The 16,030-nt window shown below is 37.0% G+C and overlaps 1 protein-coding gene across 2 annotated transcripts; it reads right to left on the minus strand.

Moving 5' to 3' along the window:
- Positions 1-2,123: 2,123 nt before the first annotated feature.
- Positions 2,124-15,493, minus strand: LOC124145044. Of its 2 annotated transcripts, none has more exons than XM_046514697.2 (11): positions 15,433-15,493; positions 12,372-12,917; positions 11,642-11,826; positions 10,391-10,421; positions 10,038-10,124; positions 9,271-9,397; positions 7,874-7,904; positions 7,448-7,556; positions 6,667-6,786; positions 6,315-6,395; positions 2,124-5,517 (listed from the first exon to the last, which is right to left on the minus strand). In XM_046514697.2, the coding sequence occupies exons 2-11, from the start codon at positions 12,874-12,876 to the stop codon at positions 5,315-5,317; spliced, it is 1,479 nt and encodes a 492-aa protein (XP_046370653.2). In that variant the 5' UTR covers positions 12,877-12,917; positions 15,433-15,493; the 3' UTR covers positions 2,124-5,314. The 2 variants fall into 2 exon arrangements, with proteins under 2 accessions (XP_046370653.2, XP_046370663.2); XM_046514707.2 differs by having other exon boundaries at positions 15,346-15,433.
- Positions 15,494-16,030: the final 537 nt, after the last annotated feature.

Here is a 16,030-nt window from a genome sequence, read left to right on the forward strand (position 1 = left end):
AGCACAGAATCATCATCTTTCCAGAATGTATGCAGAGTAAACAAGAATTGAAGGCCATGTTTGTAAACTGTTAGCATCTCAAGCAATCATATTTTGTTTGATTTTGACTGTATATGATTGTACACTGTTTGTAATCATCCCAAGTTCATATTGAATATCCCTTCAACAAATCATGAGTGTGTGTGTATGTGTGTGAGAGCGTGTGTGTGTGTGTGTGTGCATGCGCGTGTGTGAGCATGTGTGTGTGCATGTGAAGCCTTCACCAAATAAATAGGACTTAGTTTGGAAACACACATACAACAAACTAGTGTATAAAAACTGTCAGCTTAAACACTGACGTCCCCAAAAATATAAAATCAAAAGTAAAAGCATCAAAATGCAAAAATTTGATTTGTCAAATTGCAATACATAAACATTGTCACATCTCTGAAACGAAATAAGTTTGATTTTCACACATGCTGACAATGATTTGAGCAAACCGTACATATATAAACCTTACATGAACTCTTAAAAATATCAACAAATGATTCAATATGATTCAAAGCTCACATGTTTGAAAGTGCAATGTCCTTGAATCAACAAGTTTTGGATTCTTTGTAATCATCCGATTCATACAGTACAGCTCCTCAGACATGACATCAACAAGATGCACACAAAACACCTTTTCTCCTCCTAAACATGTCACAAATCAAAGAAATGTGTGTTACTTGTGCAAAATCACATATACACTATTAGAAAATGTAAACTTATATGAACATGACAGAGTTCCAGTCAATATAGTTGTGAAAATAGTAACGTTACATATATAAATCAAAAGACGAAACATGCAAAAACAAAGTCTGTTAGTTTAAGTGAAACATGAACTTCAAAATATACCTCCATGACAGCATTATCTTTAAGAATAAGATCTGAGAAGAAAACTTATTCATACTGATAATGACATAAAAGAAACCACACAATTTAACTGCACCAATTGTATTCGAGGATAACTATCTTCCCTCTACTTGGCTTCAATTATAAATTCTGTGCTGTTGACAATTTGCAGTTTCTATGAATGTTCTTTTTACACCCCAACATGCTTCTTTCTAGTTTACGAAATATGGAAGGCAAATATTGATGGGAGTTACCATGAAGCAATATATTCAGTAAGTCACATGATCAAAAACAGTTTTCCATTCTGTTAAAGATAATAAGTGAGTGAGTTGGGTTTAACGCCGCTTTTAACAGTATTCCAGTTATATCACGGCGTAGCAGCTTAATGTGGGAGGAAAGCCCGAAGTGATGCAGGTCTAAGACGTTTACCACTTCCGTGAAACCCATGAGCACGGGTATGGTGCTGACAAACCTAGAAACACAATCAGGGCGAACCGGGATTCAAATCCACAATCATAGGTTTCTGGCGTGCCCAAGGGACGCAACTCTTCACAGCGAATCGCGGCGCCTTAGACAACTTGGCCACCCGTGCCCCCGTTAAAGATAACGCTCAAGTACCTGGACAGTCATTACAAATAATGTCCACTTACGTGTGCTTAAAAAGACTTAAAATACAGCATTCAAGCAACAACATACAGCATAATCAGATTTAAAATACAGCCTGAAAGTTAAAATAACTCAATATAAATGAAAATTATTACAACATAAATATGGTGCACGGAAACTTCATGCAGTACATTCATAAAACATGAGAATCCTTAACTTTGTGCTTTCGATATCCGAGCTGCATTTTAACAAGCCTGTACATTCATACTGCACATGCATATTGTGCGTTTTGATCATTGTAGCCAGTACATTCATAATGCATGTGCTCAGAATTAATGCCTGACCTTAAAATTTGCATTGCATCTGTAAATCTTCAATTTGTTACAGGTAATCTACAGCTGAAATAATTGTGACATCAAAGCTTTATTCTAAGTGAGTGAGTGAGTTGGGTTTTACGCCGCTTTTAACAGTATTCCAGTTATATCACAGCGTGGCAGCTTAATGTGGGAGGAAAGCCCAAAGTGATGCAGGTCTCAGATGTTTACCACTTCGGTGAAACCCACGAGCACGGGTATGGTGCTGACAAACCTAGAAACATAATCGGGATTCGAACCCACAATCATAGGTTTCTGGCGTGCCCAAGGGAAGCAACTCTGTACCGTGCCCCCCGCTTTATTCTAAGTAGAGATAGCAGCAAAGACAGCATTCATTACATATATCACATAATTCAGTATTCAATGTGTCACCGATTTGCTTCAAACTTAAACAGATTCTGATCATTCAGTAAAGAATGTATGGATTTCGTTCTGACAAACAGGATTAATTTGAGTGTCAGATACACACATATTACTTTTATATTAATTAACTGTATTTCGTCCACAAATATGAAAATAAAAAGGTTTTAAAAAACAGACAAAAACTGTTTTCTAATGTGCCTACCATAAACATGGCAAACATTTTGATTGAAAACATGCCCTTCTTAAACATTCTTTTGTTTGAATGTTTTTATGATTGTAGGGTACAAAAACATTTTCAACTAAAAGTCATTAAACTGTGGTATGTAAATGTGTAACCATGGTAACAAGTTACAAAGAACAGGACATGGGTAACAATACAATAAGATAGTATGTAAAAAATGTTATAAATAACAATAGGGTAACTACATCAGCATGTTTTCTCACAGACAGTGTAAGAACAACACCATGGGTAACATTATCATAAAAATTACAAGCATAAAAAAATATTTGATTATCAAATACTGTAGGTATTATCACATATAGTGTTACTTAATATTGACAGTGTGAAACATCATTTAGTTTTGTAGGAATGTTTGAACAAAGGCATGAAAATTGCAGCCATGCAATAATTGAGATTGGAACAATCTTAATGAAACTATAGCCTCGATACTGTGCTTCATACATCTTGTTTCAAAAGGAATCAAATTAATAACAAACAATGCTTGGTTGTTGGTGACACCTTCAGTTGCTATTAATGATGCTTTAATGAAACACTGTTTGAAGGATTCCCAAAAATTATTACCAATAGTAATTTTAATATTGGTTGTGGAATGATAAATATTCTTTGTTCCACTTTCGTCAGTCTTCCTTTTATGATAATAAGCATAATGAAAAAGACCATTTGTATTTTCTCAAAGGGATGATAATCTATGAATTATCTTTCAACTGTACAGCCGAGGCTTCAACAAAAAGAAAATCATTGTTGATCTTAAATCTGTATATCATCCACGATATCTCATGGGCTGACTTGGCAGTGCTTTCCTAAAAATCACTTAAGATCATGCTGGAGAATTATGGGATGTCTGCTCCATTTGCAAAAACTTTGCCTTGTGACCTTTTGTCTAAACATGATAACACAAGCTTCTGACATAGTTAAACAAAAATATTTCTTTGTGTGAATAAAAGAATATTAATGTAACAGTACTGTTGCAGATTCTCAAGAGGAACGTAGGTGTTTCCATCCATACAGCCCTTACCAGCTCATATTCCAATACTGACAGACATCTTGTGAGAGAGAGAGAATTGAGGCCAGTTTTAGCAATATTCCTGCAATATTCCTGCAATATTCCAGCAATACTCCAGCAATATTCCAGCAATATCATGCCATGACCTATCCTGTGACACTAAACACATATCCCAAAAGAAATGTAGTATAAACCATTTGTTATTCCATAAAGCTGTTGACAATTAACATTGTCTGATGTACAATACATCAATGACAGCGTCCAAGGTTAAGCATGATATTGAAGGGGTCCCTGTCATAACCCCGATGTTAAAACGTACAGATTCAAACGTACAGGGTTCAAATCATATTGCAGCAATCTTCAATGACCCCATGGCTCTCCTAATTTCAAACAATGACAAGTTAAAATATCAAATATTAAAAGGGATACGCTACACTATCAATAGTTTAAATGAACAGGAAAAAGTACTAACAATTTTCTACACCATTCAGTTTGAGACATGCAGGTAATTAGAAGAAGAAAAAAATCATAAAAGGTAGTCAACATTCCACTAATAAAAGTATGGCGATAGTAGTTTCGACTGGTAGTGATGGGAAAATTGCCACAAACACTAAAGCATGCCTGTTTCATAAGGTTCTGTTTTAAAACTTTTATGTTTAGCAATACTATCACTATGCAGGGATGAGAAAGAGTATTTTCCTTTTCAGCTGAAACGTCTTTGCAATGGAGCGTGGTCCATAATTTGGGGGTGTTTATGGGGAAGCCATGAGATTTTATCAAATCTGTGGTCACTAAAATTCGCGAATCCGCAGAAGATACTCACCCCTGACTATGATAACATACTCATAACATCCTCAAAGATCACCAGCCTATTGATGTTTCTGACAGACCTTCAACATGGCCATTAACAGACTTCAGACATCTCTTCTGGTTACTGCCTGCATTTTGTATGGAGATATGTAACAGCATAAAAAGAATCTGCCTTTACACATTTCATCCGCCTGAACAACCATACAAGAAAAGTAAAATGTGTGACTAGCTGAATCATGTCAATTTCTTGTCAAAAGTCAGTAATACTACAAAATACGACAAAATATATATTGATTTGTGCTGAACAGAAGCTACTTATTGCTGCAAAATATTTACGATAGGTTAAGTACAGGCATTTTTCACATGGTCAGACAAACTTTTTCAAAATGAATAAAATATTAAAACTTAGTTATACCTTTGGAGGCTCACAACAAACAGTGATTAAATATAAATATACCTTCAACTAAAATTGTAAACGATCTGTTCAGCAAGCTCAGTTACCTTTCAGAAAGAAAGATACTTTTTTAAGTGCTGGTGACTGGACCAGGTATACACTTGGCACAAAAAAGAATGACAAAAATTACCAACATATAATGGGTCGTATAGGTTACAGTATTTCAAAATTTTAATGTTACATACATGTTTCTGTATCATAAATATTATATATTAGGAATAACAAAACACATATTATGCTTGCCATAGGTTTGCAGAATACAATGTATACTCCTAATATATGATATTTATGATATATGACAGAAACACACTCGGTTATTAATCTCTCTTTCTGACAACCAATGCAGCAGAAGAAATAAATACCCATCTGGTAACCCAATGCAAAACATATCTTTGTCGTCAGTACAATTGTACTTATCACATTTTTTCAAATAGCATCTAGTCACCTTGAATTAGTTGTCCAAGTTTGATCAGTAGCTATTCTATACATGTTATACGTCCTATTCAAATATTTCAGAAATTCTTTAAAGTGTCACGACCTAAAAATATTTTGATTCAACACTCACTGACAATCATCTCAACGTGATGAAGTCAAGCATATTTGATCTTCTTGGTTGAGGCATACTGGTAGTAGTAGTACTTGATGCGCATGTAGAAATAGTGCAGTTCTCCCTTCACCCACTGACAGGCCAAGGTGTCCGACATGGAGCACAGCAGCCACAGTCCCAAGATGCACAGCAACAGGAAACAGATGGCAAACAGCACCCACAGCAGAGTGTGGGATATGAACTCCTCTGTCAAACAGAAACAACGTAAAGGTTGTCAGTGCTATCAGTATCGTATACTCATGGGAAATGCATAACCATGTGGGTCGGAAGTAACACATTTACTGCACACTTAATATTGGAAAGTAGAAACAATTTATGGACAACAACTTCTTCATTTACTGTAAAAGCAAGCCTTGCTTGACAACGGTATAAGGTTCTATACCAAAACATCCCCTTAACAGTAAATAAAGAAGTTGTTGTCCATAGATTGTCTCTACTTGGTCATCTGTTAACTTCCAAGTAATGCCTATCAAACAATTCACTTAATATGAGAACTTAAAATATTGTGTATCAACCATTAGTTTCAAGTTCACACTGTCTGGACTGACATCCCTTCACAATTCTTGAATGGCTGCTGTTGTAAAAAATGTTGTTGTACACATATGCTGTAAATGATGCAGCCCAAACCAGCATCATGGAATCGGGTGAGCGTTAATTGTCTGTATATTTACTTTTGTGTTATGCAATAGGTCATGTGATTCCAGCTGTATGATGGCTGCCCATGAATAATCAATCCAGTGATCGATATTGTGAACAACCGGTGATCAATTTTGCCAGCAACGATCCACATCATCAATGTACTTAGACAATCAACCAAATCACTGAGTCTGACCACAGGATCCATTTGGTCACCTCTTACGACCAGCATAGGCTGCTGCGGACCTTTGATAACTTAAGATTCCCCTCAGTGAACTTTTAATCCGCATCCTATTGTGGACATACATATGCTTAGTTCAGAGGTCCGTCCTTATATCGCTACATACCTTGCTCCCTGGTGCTGTCTGATCCCGTGCTTGATGACCCTCCCTCTGGCTCCTGGAAACGAACCTGCTTTTTCTCTTTGTCTGTAACAAAACAAACAAGTGACTCTCTTATGAAAACACACAAACTTTACATACTTGTACACTGAAGTGCTTAAAACTAACCACACCAAACTTTTATTCATATTTACTTTTGAACTCATGTGGAATATAATAAAGCAACGTGGTTTCCAACCATAATGGATAAAAGAACTTTTAGACTTTTATTTCTACATGATATCTTTACATATCATTTTCACAATTATAATATCTTCAGTGGTGTTTGAATGACTTGATGTCCACTGTATTTTCTCACCATCTCCTGTTCTCCTTTGGCGCAGTATGGAGGATGGAGAGCGCTCCATGGAGGGGGTCACGGCTGGACTTACAGATGCCCCCTCACTCCCCTCGGAATCATTCAGTTGTGTTATGGAATCTGTATTAATATATCAAACACTGTACATGCTGTAGGTCTCATACAAAAAGACACATAAATCTCACTTTGCCAGACAACTGCAAAACATCAGCAGTGTTCGAAATTAAACTTGAAGGTCAAGGGGTTCTAGCCCTAGCGTTGAAAGGTAAAGATTTAGGCACTTCCTTGATTCAAATAATAGAGTAGCAAACCTCAAGGACCCCCAGTAATCCAAACCCTGATCAATCTGAAGTTTATGAAATTTCACACTTTCACATCTGTCCATAAAGGCCTCTCATTCTGTGTATGGTAGACAAAAATATAACTGATATTTTCCACTACAGCTAGACTACATTAATCATAAATCATCGGGTCCTGATTGATTTTCACTGGAACTTGTCTTGCCATGCCAGCTTTGTTTATTTGATGCTGCACTCAGTAATATTACAGCTACATGACAGTGGCCTATAAATAATCCAGTGATCGACATTGTGAGCGACGATCAATGCCAACAGGGTACGATGACACATAATCAACCAAGTCACTGAGTCTGACAACTAATCCGTTAAGTTACTTTTAACAACCTACATAAGTTGCTGGGGAGCAATTCTAGCATTTTATCAAGGTGACCATGCCAGCTGACCAGCATATTTGCCTGGCCTTACTAACAGTCTGCACTAACCTGAATACTGCTGCTTGCCGACCTCAGCATATAATGTGGCAAAAAAGTCCAGGCTCTCCCTGGTGATGGGATTATCATTTCCATAGATCTTCTGCCGCAGCTTTGTGGCCTTAGATAAATGAAAGTTCTTGGTAAGTTTGTAAAAGACCTTGTCAATGTAATGTCATAAAAACTAAATAAAAAGCATATACCATTACTAGCCCTGTCACCTGTAAAATACAAGTCACCTCTACAATGCTGTAACATTAGTTGAATATTATGAGTTGTGAAAGGTTTATTTCCAGTTTGGACATTTGTTGCAGACTTCTGAACAGGTCTAGATAAATCACTGAAATATTAATGTTACATGTATCTAGAAACAGTGGAATGTTTCCCTATAAAAAATGTTCTCATGTAGTTCGCATTTGCCTGTTTGGCAAAACTCACCTTTCCAGCATACTCAAGAGCCAGTTGGGGCCTGAAAATATATGAAAGCAGTCTATAGCAAATTAGACAAAACTAATATGCATGTCCATCTTATTCTTTATAAATTGCAGCAGAATAAAAAATAATCAAAGACTGTTTCGCCATACAACATGTATAACACATAATTAAATTGTGTATTGTACTGTAACATTTGATAATGACTTCAATTACAGGGATTTTATATTTCTTTCAAGAATATTTGGTACAATGAATATTACTGTGAGTGAGTGAGTGAGTGAGTGAGTGAGTGAGTGAGTGAGTGAGTGAGTGAGTGAGTGAGTGAGTGAGTGAGTGAGTGAGTGAGTGAGTGAGTGAGTGAGTGAGTGAGTGAGTGGTTTGATACTGCTTATGAAGTAGTTAAGTTGGATCACAGTATATAAGGTACAGTGCTGCAGAGGCTGTAAGGATCATAATGTGAGAATTTAAACCTCAATGGTACGGCCATGCTGCTTCCCAGCGAGTGACTCTTTCGTTACCCACCTAGTATCATAGCCTACCACCAGTGTGCAAGCGGCCATTACAAGAATCTTGAACAGTTTCCCTCCAACCCAAATATATATTAATTAATAAATTATTAATATTTTTGTCTATGTCTTTGGGAATGCCATACTAGTCAATTGAGAAAAGTCTTAGGACAGACTGATCATTTCCCAGACAAATTCACATTTGTTTGTTTAAACAGATTGGATCGAGATTGCAGACTTACGTAAAAGACATAACATCCTCCTTGTATTCTCACTAACATGGTCAACTAATCTAATTACATTCAACTGGACAAACAAAACAATTTAGCTGTGGGGAGAGTATTCAACTTCACAACATGACAGTCATCACTTGTTTGAAAATATACCAGTCTGTTGCAAGTTCAACTCCATGCATGGTTGTAGGAACCCTAGTACAGTGAGGAGTTCTGACCGGCAGACACAATAGTATATATAGAGCTCTGTGAACAGGTTATCACTGTGACATGTGTGAGGAGCTTTGGGTATGGCTTTTAAAGGGATGCAACTCTGCACAGTGAAATGTGACCACTGACACATCCCCCTTGTCCTTTCCACACACACACGTAAGTCTAAAAACGTCCCATTGCTGTTTTCATGGTCACTCAGTCAGCAATGCCATGTCAAACAGATCACTTTTTCAGTTCTACTAGAACTATCATGTTCAGGCTTATAACAATGTTTCAAACCCTTCTCAGTATTCCTCCTATATTCAGTGCTAAGATTTACTGGTAATTCTGTGTAACTTACCAGTAAAACAGGCCAAGTACCATTCAAGTTTAAACCTATCTGTCCAAAATATTGAATGTACCAGTATATTTAAACCTAAACAAAATACTTTTACTACAATATACTCACTGTTTCTTATCAACACAGAGTTTGGCCAAATGTTCATATTCATCTGCCCGAAGTGAGTCAGCAGCTATCTTAGCATCTTCATTAGATCGGGATGAATCAGAGTTACCTGCCCCTTGACGCAACGACTCTGTGGATATGGACAATGATGAAGATGAAAATTCCTACCACATAAATTCATGTTAATAATCTTGTAAAGATTAGATAATAATTTCATTCCCACACATGAATGTCCTAGAAAAGCCTGCCTGTAAGGCAAGTTTCTCAGTTCATCCTCACACAATCCTCAAAATGCTTGTCTGTTTGTTGTTTGACATCAAACTCAGAAATATTCCAGCTATATGTGGTCTGTAAATAATCAAGTCTGGACCAGACAATCCAGTGACTGATATCATGCCCATCAATCTACACAATTGGGGACATGATGACATGCATCAACCAAGTCAGCAAGTCTGACCACACAATACTCTTAGTCGCGTCTTGCAACAAACATGGATTGCAGAAGACCAATTAACTCAGATCTTTACAGGGGACAATCCCCAAAATGACCCTTCTCACATATACATGTAGCACACTTTGTACTCACCCTAAAAACACATACAAATAAACTTTCTAAAAATATGTACCCAACAAAACAACGATAAAGTCATCATGATCATATATTACAGATTTGTTTATGTCTACTCATTGAATTCATACCTATTTCTTAATGTGGTCTAACATCTGTCTGATAGATCCTGTTAATGATAATGCAAGACTCTGTCACTCACCTATCTTCTGTTGTATTTCATTTGTATCAACCAAGGCATTTTCATAGAAGAGCTTCTCAGCTTGGATAAACAAAATTGCCTTTTCATCTTGTGTAGTGGTTAAGGAGAAACATAAAGTCAGTAAACTAAGGGAGATAAATATATCTTTGATCATTGTGTTATCCTGGTTACCAAGTATAATTATTTGATAGAATCTTAAGTGGAAACAAGCCACACATACCAAGCATAAATCAGATTGTAGACATGTGGACTCTCCACATCAAATTACGCTTGAACATATAAAAAATACAAAATGGAGTAATACATGGTTCTAAGTCAGATAAATCAATCCTCGTGATCAGTCTGAAGGATACATTCTTCTTTTCTGTAGTAAAGATCAGCAATCTGTAGCGTAAGAAACAAGATAATATTTTTCATAAAAAGCATAATTACCACCTGATGATTAATACTGGTAATACACGCTTTAACAATCTTCAAAACACCAGAAATTGATTAAGTGGGATTATTTTCATAGACAAGGACTTGTGAAAATAAATTATCTGTGTACTCACTCTGGGACACACCAACACACTTGACTCTATAGTCCATCAAACTGCCACTAATGATGGTAATATGGTAAAATACTAGTATTCTACAACATGTTTATTGCCTAGCATGCTTAGTGTCATGGGTATTGTTATTACAATTTCGGAAAGTAAAGTTTTACAATAGCTGACAAGACACATGAAGTATTCAGAAAGTTTTCAAACATTTTGTTGGTTCAAAATAGAGAGATGATCAATTTCTGAAGAGTCAGGGTGGCCTCTTTGGGATGTGGATTTTCAATTCCTACTGCAGGACCCCGTTTTTCGCGTGGGTGGGCAAAGTCACTGAAGCGTGTGTAAAAGGACTTTGAATATCCTTTGTATTGGTGTCACTTCACCGTTAGCGCTTGGTTGATTCCCGGCCTTCATTACCGCCAGTAGACTCGTTTAGGTGTCTGCGGCCTGTGCGGTTAGCGGCTGAATGTGAAGACATGAGAAGACGTGTGTGTACTTGAATATGTATGATTTAAAACTGACGTGTTGAACTATCAGGATTGTTTGAAAATTATTAAGTGAACTTCACAAGTTTAGTGGTTTATCTATTCATCATAGCACACAACGAATGGTCTACGATTCAATACGGCATTCAGTAGATGTTGAGAGTTCACATTATGTGTGTGGGCATTTCCTATATCAATTAGCAGCTGATTAGTTATTTCATCCACTTCATGGAACAGTTAACATGCTGAATGTGCCTACTTGTCACATGACATAACTCCTTCACAACATATGGACATGAGAACTGCTTAAACATGTTGGTTTTGTTTGTTGTTTAACGTCTCACTCAGCAATATTCCAGCATACTGAAAACTTTCTGTAAATAATAAAGTCTGGGCCAGACAATCCAGTGATTGACATTATGAGCATCCGTTACGAAATAGGGATACAATGACATGCATTAACCAAGTCAGCAAGTCTGACCACCCAATCCCATTGGTCGCCTCATATGACAAGCATGGGTTGTTAAAAAACATTTCTAACCTACATCTTCAGAGGCATGCAGAATAGAAGTGTACTGACATTTCTGAGACACTGTGGCAGCAGAACAAAGTTGGACTGAGGAGTCAGGTGGGACAGGCAGGCCAAGTAACACTTTAGGGCACAGTTCTTCTTGCTGTCACGTTCATACACCAAGGCGCGGCCAAACAGAATGTTGCGAGAATCTTCTGTCAGTTGGGATAAATCTCCAACATTTACTTCCTCATCTGAGATATGAAACCAAGAAGTTTGAAATGTTGACATAATTAACATTGATTATGTAGTGTAGGAAATTTAGGGGTGTCCCCAATCTCATTAAAATCAGATCTTAGTTCTCGCTATTGCTAAACAAAGATCTGAGGATTACGGGTCACATCAGAACGACCTTTCATCCGACCAATCAAAGCATCGCTTACCAGTTCATGAAAGTGACAGTTGGAATGTATTTTCTAATCATGCAACCTCTAAAACTTTAACACGGGGTATTCCAGAACTGCTATACAATCTCAACCATATATTAGACATTCGGGAATGTGCGTTTGTTCAGTTTTCAAATTTTAATCGAGATCTGTGTAAACATATTTACATACAGTTATTTACACTGGACTTGTCATCAAATAACATGAAAATAATTGTAGAAATAAATATATTAAACAGTCAAATTTGGACAAACATGACTTTCTCCTGTGTAGTATGTACATATTTTTCTTCAAAGCTTTTTCAAAGATTCATTGTTGTCACTATTGTTATTTTCATCGAGAAACAAACATACCATTGTCAATGACAGTTTGTTTATCTTTTTTCTTCTTCTTTCCTTCCTTCTGCGTACGCACCCCTGAAGCTACTTCCTGTTTATCATCCTCAGGCGGCTGTGGATCTACTGCACTCCCTTCCATATTTTCCCCACTTCCTGTCTCATCTGTCAAAGCCTCAGCTCCCTTGCTGGTCATTGACTGATTTGCATCATTATCCACCTTACCACCATCATGATCATCCTTTGTGATGGTACTTCCTACATGGCCGCCATCACACTGAACTTCATCCACAGTTTCATCTCTTCCAGCATCATCAGCAACACTGAGAATTTCACTGTCACCGCCTTCCCCGCTCCCCCTTTGATGGTCTGCTTCCTCAGTAGTCTCTTTCTCCCTGTTTTCTGATGAAAACCCTTTAATCTGTTCTACTTCACCCTCAGTCTTTGTAACGGGAGTGGTAGTCAAGTCAACCGAGCTCTCTCCAAACAGCTGCCCCTCACCTTCAGTTGTATCTTCAGACATTGTTCCAGCTCTCTCTGGTTGTTCCTACCTCCACACTGATACTATCCAGAGAGAAAACAATAAGTATAATACAAATAATTGCTCTTGATGAGGTCAGTATGTGAAAGCAAAGACCGGACCCATTCGATGGTAAAAAGAGTGAGTGAGTGAGTTGGGTTTAACGTCATTTTGAACAGTATTCCAGTTATATCACAGCGTGTCAACGTTTACCACTTGGGTGAAACCCACAAGCACGGGTATGGTGCTCACAAATCTAGACACACAATCGGGATTAACCGGGATTCGAACTCAATATCATGGGTTTCTAAATTGCCCAAGGGATGCAACTCTTCACAGCGAACCTCGACGAACGAACGAACACCTTAGACGACTGGGCCACCCGTGCCCCCAGCTCTCGAAAGAATTATGTGCATAATGTATTTAACTGGAGTTACCATAGTTACAGGCGAAATACTCTATTTATATATATAAACTATTTTAATTATGCAGATGCATATATGTCATAAGTATAAATAGTATTATCTCCATGATCACCAGCACAAGAACATGTGTGTGAGCAGGTGCAAAGAATGAAACATTAATAGACTTCATCAAACAATAATTATCTTGTTATTGAACAATTAAATAACAAGTTGCATATCATTAATACCTCAGGTGTTTAACCAAGATAGAAGCAAAGGGATGATATTTTGTCAGGGCAATTAATAATATTGATTATTGTAGTTTAGTCTTGCACAGTGCTTCAGACAGTTGCTGTATTGGTGTTTTATCAGGATGAAAAGTTGTCAATTACAGACGGAATGCAAATTACAACCGTATCTAATACATGGGGAAAAAATACTATACACTGTCATGATTAATTGCCAATGTAACTTGCCTATTTATACTCAACATGCTCAATTATCGTTGTTCAAAACAGTGGCTAACTTCTGTTTATCAATCGGGCATTACCTTCGGCTTAAACGGGAACATGTCATTTCGTGTTAGCAGCAAATGGATCTCCTCCCAATCCTGCATTGTCATTAGCTAATAATATCACACTCAAATTATCTCGTCTCAGTATTATTTACTTAGTTTGGCACCAAAATCCAAAGGGAGTACACACAGTCTTTGAATGATGGCGGCACAATATCATACCAGTACTTGTTAATTCTACAAACATGACAAAGGAGCAGTACTGTACTCATTTGGTTAAAAAATTATCTGGAGCACCGCTTGCATCAACAATGCATTAAACATGTTGAAACATTCTACATAAATAGAACTTTCTTCTTGTCGTTGATGAAAATAACTTTCTTTAATACCCTTCCAAAGCTAAATAGAGTGAAATCTGCATTAGTAAATTTTAAGAATAAACATTTTCAAGTGTTTCGAAGCATTGTCCCAAGGTGAGACCAGTTTTGTTTATCACTAAAGATCTTGATTATCGATCAGACCATCTTGACTGGGCACCGTCATATAATTAAAATATCAAAAAACATTCAATTTCTTTGAAAAATGGACAATGTACCGTATGTGATATTTAAGTTCAGAGGTGCAAGCAAGCACTTCAGAGTGATAAATGTATGTGACGGTTGGCAGCACCGTTTCTGCAGTATACAATATATTACCTATGCGAAGAATGGACTGCTCCACTGTAACATCATACAACTCGTTATCATGAGAGAAATCGTGATAAACATGGCTATCTAAAAAGTATGATGGAAACCCATAATCCAACGATAATATTGTGTTATGAATGAATAGTCGTTTTTGAAACCTAATAAATGATAATATAGTCTTATAAATGAATATTTAGAAATACGAAAAAGGGTTAAGACAGTTTCTTATTTTAAGGGTAACACATTATTGGGGAACAAAATTTCTAAGCATACAAATTTTGTTTCAGTTACAAAAATATCACAACCTGCCAACAATGACATAAGTAAAATACTGTGAGGGTGTTGTTATTAGGGACCAGAATAACCTTTTACTTACCCCAATATTTCCACCAGCAATTTTACTTAGTTAACTACTCTACATATATACTGTATACTTATTTGCTGTTTGTGAAAAGAAAACCTGCAGTGACACGGTTTATGGACATGATTAATAGAGTTTTGGTGAAAACACACATACAAACAAGGTACAGCCTACAGGAAACATATATACATCTATATACGTCTTTGGGATAGGCCTAAACATGGCAAGGAAAGGATTATGCTTATGAAGATCAGCTGCACCCTTGGGATAAAGAACAGCTAATTCCAGTGAGCGTTAACCCATTTAAACCTTTTTCTTTTGTAAACATGACTACAGTCTACACCACATAAGTTGATGTGCCTTTTCGAGATACAAATTACAAATCACATCACTGTGGAGCCGAGCTTGACTGTGCGAGATTTCAACTCAAAATGGGAACTTCAAACATGAACTTTACCTCGCTAGTATCAACAAAATTCAGTACGGCTATGAAATTTTAACAATTACTTCATGGATATAAGATGATGTGTTATCTATTCAGCAACGAAAGAGCGAAAACGTGGTATAACACCACCGCATATCACGTTCACCCACCTTGTGGGCATGTCACGACCGAAACCACAGACGCCATCCGGTAGTTTCCGGTTAATACAAATTGCGACCCGGAAGTTAATGAATAGGAAACGAATTATGTTTTGTTTGTTTTTTTAAAAAGAAAAGAAAACAAAAAATGTCAAGAGTAAATACAGTCAGCCCAGATGATTACTATTGGATATTTCAATATGATTGACAAAAAGCTGTGAAAAGGGTGCGGCACATGCATGGCGTAGACTAATTTTTTGTTAATTATTGTTTGAAACTAATTCATGATTAAATGCGAGGGGGCCTTGCTGTATGGTACTTAAGTGAATGCAGGCGGATTTAGATGACCGTGTGCGAGATACGCATTAGTCGGAAAGCGCACGTTAAATCTCCCAGATTGATTGATTGATTGATTGATTTAGATGGTCTTTTGACTGATCTCCACCAGAGACTACATACCAATTGGTATCGATATATGGCGCTGTGTATACCATATAGAAGCCTAAAGGCCCCCCAAGACACACACAAAATATACTGAACAAAGGAAGTTAGGGAACATGAATATTTTGGGGCATATTTTTGTGAAATTGTGCGCTGAGTCTTCACTACA

Source organism: Haliotis rufescens, unplaced genomic scaffold (assembly GCF_023055435.1).
Source record: "Haliotis rufescens isolate VD_foot unplaced genomic scaffold, xgHalRufe1.0.p SCAF_3, whole genome shotgun sequence".
NCBI lineage: Eukaryota > Metazoa > Mollusca > Gastropoda > Lepetellida > Haliotidae > Haliotis > Haliotis rufescens.

Bases quoted from the DNA above. Each gene is read 5' to 3' on its own strand.
- LOC124145044 (XM_046514697.2), bottom strand. From the start codon at position 12,876: ATGTCTGAAGATACAACTGAAGGTGAGGGGCAGCTGTTTGGAGAGAGC. The intron at 10,422-11,641 runs GTCAGTACACTT...CTTACGCTACAG, and splicing joins TGCCACAGTGTCTCAGAAAT to ATTGCTGATCTTTACTACAG. The intron at 6,787-7,447 runs GTTAGTGCAGAC...ATATTAATACAG, and splicing joins CGGCAAGCAGCAGTATTCAG to ATTCCATAACACAACTGAAT.